This window comes from Brachyhypopomus gauderio, chromosome 3 (assembly GCF_052324685.1).
Source record: "Brachyhypopomus gauderio isolate BG-103 chromosome 3, BGAUD_0.2, whole genome shotgun sequence".
Classification (NCBI taxonomy): domain Eukaryota; kingdom Metazoa; phylum Chordata; class Actinopteri; order Gymnotiformes; family Hypopomidae; genus Brachyhypopomus; species Brachyhypopomus gauderio.
Window position 1 is genome coordinate 34,305,667 of NC_135213.1, and position 5,158 is coordinate 34,310,824.

A 5,158-nucleotide genomic window follows, 5' to 3' on the forward strand; every position below is an offset into this window, starting at 1 on the left:
TTTATTTACCATTATTACTATACGGAGTACAACCCTCGTATGATACCCATGATAACACATGATGACCCATTTAAGGAGTCCCCACACACAAACACACACGTACACACTGTGTCCTGTGATGTCTGGGACCTCAGTGTTAGCAGCAGTCCTGCAGGTTGTGTGGTTGAGTCTCCATGGAGTATCCACGGTTCCTCCAAGCAGGGCCGGCGCCACGAGGTGTCCCGCCCCCTCAATGTAAAAAATAAGACCCATTTATTTGACAACAATCGCTACATGGTGCCCCCTCGGCCGCTCGACAATCGTTACACGCAACCCCCCCCGCTCAACAACTTACGTTCGCCCCCCCGAAATTTTATGACGCCCCCTCACTGTATATGTTTTGGCGCTGGCCCTGCCTCCAAGTCTTCCTCGTGTTCTTCTGAAAGAGGACACAGTTGGAGATCCAGCACGCTCCTCCATGGCAGTGCTACCCTAACAATGTTTAGGTACATGGTACTCAGGTAGGTAGGTGGTACTTGGGTAGATATGTGTAATGTGGCAAAGTAGCATCCACATGAATGGCAGAAGCCAGTTTCCCAGAACCTGATCAGAACCAGAACCTGACCCAGAACCTGACCCAGAACCTGATCAGAACCAGAACCTGACCCAGAGCACACTGCCTCTGCCTGCTTGCCTTCTTCCCATGATGCCTCCTGGTGCCACCTCTTCCCCAGGTAAGCGACACACACACACACACACACACACACACACACACACACACACACACACGATGTAGCAGAATGCTCTGATTCATCAGGGTTGGCTTTCTCTTCTCTATACAGTTTGGCCCTCGTCAGAGACACTTAGAACCTCACGCTTAACTGCGTCTGCTTGAAACTCTGAGTCAATATCAAGACCTGACTGTTCACATCCTGTTTAATGTATCTCACCACTGACAGGAGCCACTCCAACAAGACAATCACTATTCACTTCACCCGTCACTGCTGAAGTTGGTGTGATGGTGTATATAGGCTGTGTAATCCCATATAAGTATTCACATATAACAACTGCTCAACACAGTTCTTTCAAAGCAGAAATATTTTAGTCAGTAGAGTATCTTTTCATGTACACTGGACATTTAAATCAATTTTAATACATTATATAACCTAAAAACATCTTAATAAACAAACATCCAGTTAAGCTTCTGTGTAGGTACATCATGTAATCAAGAGGGAAAACCATAACACAGGAGACATGAAGGAATGTGACAGATGGATTTAGGTCGACCTCAAACTCAAAATCCACTCCTGGGTTTTGTAATCTCCGGTAGTTAACGGAAACGTTCCTGTAGCTGAGCAACAGCTCAGTCACCTGCAGTACCTGGACCACATGGCTTGGACAGACTTTACATGGACCACATGGCATAGACAGACTTTACATGGACCACATGGCATGGACATGGCTGTCTCCGACACAAATTAAATAGCAATAAATGCCCAGTCCAGGACTTTGGAGTCCAGGAGGTAAAGAGAGTTTGGCTAAGATCTGAAATGAGTGCCATCTTTTTATTAATTACTAGTGTGTGTGTGTGTGTGTGTGTGTGTGTGTGTGTGTGCTATTAATTAATCATACTCTGATTAATATTTTTGTTGCCAGGGATTATATATTAGTGAGCACACAGAGCATGCAGAGACAAGGAGGTGGTATCTCATGGCCCGGTCCATTGTGGGTCGGTGGGGGGGTTGGGTCCATTGGGCTGGGGGCTCAGTCTGTGCGCAGAAGGTCCTTTCCACAGGGTTCCTTCATGGTTCCTCCAGGGTTCCTTCCATTGGACGTCTCCATTCACTAATGCCACTGTTCACTCTCATCCACCAGTAAAAGTATTGTACAAAAGCAGCTCTATAGATTCTCGTGTCTGGTGTGTGTCTGGTGTGTACAGCTGTAGTGTACTTTACACAGACGTGCAGCAGTGTTGTGAGCAGGACATTCCAGACACGAGTAAAGCGGGGCAGGCTGAACTTTCTGTAGCGGGATCCAGGACAATTTAAAATCTGACACGTTCTCTCCCTTGAGAACTCCAATATAGATCCCATATATAAAGTCTAGCTTCAGACAGTATAAAAAATGGTCAACACAATCTTTAAAAAATAATAAACACAAAAATATTTGGTTGCAGAATTTGGTGAATATGTTGGTTACTTTAACACCAAGCACCAAACACAGTATCTGTCTCACACCTCAAGAAGAAAAACACAACCTCAGGCACCAAGGTGTCTAACCCTTAACCCTTAACTCTTAACCCCTAACCCAAAAATACGCATTCAGGAGAAACTGACCAGTAAACCCAACAGACATTTAGTGTTCATCTTCCCAAACAATAACAGAGGGTCCGACAGAAGGGACTGGTACTAACCCTTAAGAAAGTACACTTTACTAAAGTAAACCCAGCTACTTTGACAAAGAATTCCCCCTCCCACCACCACAGCGTAGCTTTGGAAACGTCCACCCTCAGTAGTAGTGAGTTCTACAACCAAGCCAAGTCACCAGACCATGCTACTGAGGAAAGGGTTAACCATGACGACCATGAAATAACAATCTGTTCACCAACTCCTCGTGCTCCTCTGACACGAAGGAACTTCTGTAACGGGTACCAAGGTTCAGGAATTTATGAACACATAAAACTGAGACCCATACTGTCTGCTCTTGACAACATTGAACTATTTTAAAGCTAAAGCCACTATTTTAAAGTCACAGCAACCGTCATAAAACATCCAGTAAAAGTGAAATCTGCCATCTCACCGTCAGAAGCCCCTCCCATGTAATCCTCAGACCACGCCTCTGCTCCACCTTCCAGAATGTTCTCTCTACTTCACATCAAGTTGTTCTAACAGCGCCCTCTATAGGCAGGTGATATATCACAGTGCTCTCTAACACACTTAAAGCCAAGTCATAAAGCCACCTTCCACAAAAAAGCAGCAGACACAAATGACACAAGCATCACTGTTCAGCCATTTTGTCCATGAGTGATCGAAAAACAGGTGGATGGGAGGTGAGTTAGTCCTGCTGCTGGGAGTTGGGTGCAGGTTTCTTCTCTGTGTGAAAACTCTCAGCTAGTATAGCATGGAGCCTCTACAATCATGTAGGGTCACTAGAAGGTCCAACAGAGTCTTGTATGTTAGTGCTGGAGAGGTGTTCAGAGTCTCTGAATGGGATTCAGAGGTTCTAGAAGCAGGAGTTCAGAAGGTCTGTGGTTCCAGTGGGTGGGTCCAGCTGGAGTTCAGAAGTTCTGGAGCTCAGGCAGGTTCTTGTAGAGTTCCAGTGAGTCTGGGTTGGAGAAGGCACCACGCTGGCTAACTTCTTTACCGGCGATCACCTGCTTCACTGCCACCTCCACTTTCTTACCACTGATTGTGTACTGAAACACACACACACACACACACACACACACACACACACACACACACACACACACACACACACACACACACACACACACTTGAGCATGGAGAGTGGGTGGAAACTCTGTGTGTGTGTGTGTGTGTGTGTGTGTGTGTGTGTGTGTGTGTGTGTGTGTGTGTGTGTGTGTGTGTATGTGTGTGTGTGTGTGTGCGCATGCGTGCGTGCTTACACTTGCGAGAAGAGAAAATAATGAATGGCAGAAAAAAAAAGGAGAATAAGGGTTAGGGTAAGAGAAAGAGAGGAGAGAGATAGAGGGAAGCAGAGAGAGAGAGAGAGAGTGAGAAAGAAGGTTATGGTTAGAGAGAGAGAGAGAGAGAGAGAGAAGGTTATGGTTAGAGAGAGAGAGAGAGAGAGAGAGAGAGAGAGAGAGAGAAGGTTATGGTTAGAGAGAGAGAGAGAAAAAGAAGGTTATAGTTAGAGAGAGAGAGAGAGAGAGAGAGAGAGAGAGAGAGAGAGCACGCAAGGACGAGAGAGAGAGAGGTGGTGTGGACGTACTGGTATGTCCTTGGTCTCCAGGATAAGTGCTGGGACGTGTCGGGCGGACAGGGCTACGCGGACCGCACTGCGGATCCGAGCCACCAGGTCAGCGCTGAACACCTGAGTGGGAGCCATCTTCAGAAACAGAATAACCCGCTCCTCCCCATCGCTGTTGTACTGCGGGACGCACAGGCTGTCGGACACTTCCTCAAAGGCCTCCACTGGAAAAGAAGACCAGCAACTGCTGATCTATGTGACTGGGCACTGGGAGTGTTAACTGGGAAGACGGGGCACCATCGTGATCTTACCAATGTTGTAGATCTCTGAGCTGCCAAAGCGAACACCATTAGGATTCAGAGTGCCATCACTGACAACAAAGACAGGAAGGATGAAGTATGAATGATACTGCTGTGTTTAAAGAATCAGACTCAGAACACATGGGACAGCAAAGCAGTGGATAAAGTGAACAGTGGGTCAGGTGTGTGGGGTCGGGGTGTGGGGTCTCACCTGCGGCCCAGCATTACAAGTCCTCCAGTCTGGGGGTTGATCTTGCAGTAATCACCATGGGCCCACACACCTGAGCGCACACACACACACACACACACACACACACACACACACACACACACATACACTAGTAATTACTACTGGTGCACACATACCCAGAGCGGTGGGCAGCCCTAGCCCAGCACCCAGGGAGCAGTTGGGGTTAAGTGCTCTGCTCAAGGGCACTTCAGTCATGGGCTCGGGCCCTGGGAATCAAACCCACGACCCTCCAGTCACAAGACCAGCTCCCTAACCACCCAACCATGACCCCATGACCCCATGACCCCAGGGCCACGCCCACCTGGGAAGGTGGAGAAGTACGCTTTATGATATTTGCTGCCGTTGTCATCATTCCAGAAGTGTGTAGGCTGGCACGGCACTGGCTTCAAACACACCAGCTCTCCACTCTGTCCCCATACTGGCTTACCTGTAACGCACACACACACACACACACACGCACGTACGCACACACACGCACGCACGCACACACTTTATTCTAGAATATTATACAAGCATGTAAAATTAATCTCAAAGCATTCATGTACGCAGAGTATCTGAGAGTCAGAGTGACGGGAGGGAGGGGTCAGTGTGAGGGGGAGGGGTCAGTGTGGGGAAGGAGTCAGTGTGAGGGGGAGGAGTCATAATAAGGGGGAGGAGTCAGAGTGGGGGAGGGGTTAATGTGAGGGGGAGGGGTCAG

General features: G+C 48.0%; 1 protein-coding gene across 1 annotated transcript in view; it reads right to left on the reverse strand.

Moving 5' to 3' along the window:
- Positions 1-927: 927 nt before the first annotated feature.
- aacs (acetoacetyl-CoA synthetase) overlaps positions 928-5,158 on the reverse strand; it is a 34,368-nt gene continuing 30,137 nt past the window's right edge. Inside the window, 5 exon segments of the mRNA XM_076997844.1 lie at positions 928-3,394; positions 3,934-4,136; positions 4,224-4,282; positions 4,423-4,492; positions 4,763-4,888. Of these exon segments, the coding sequence (XP_076853959.1) occupies positions 3,257-3,394; positions 3,934-4,136; positions 4,224-4,282; positions 4,423-4,492; positions 4,763-4,888 (596 nt within the window). The 3' untranslated portion in view covers positions 928-3,256.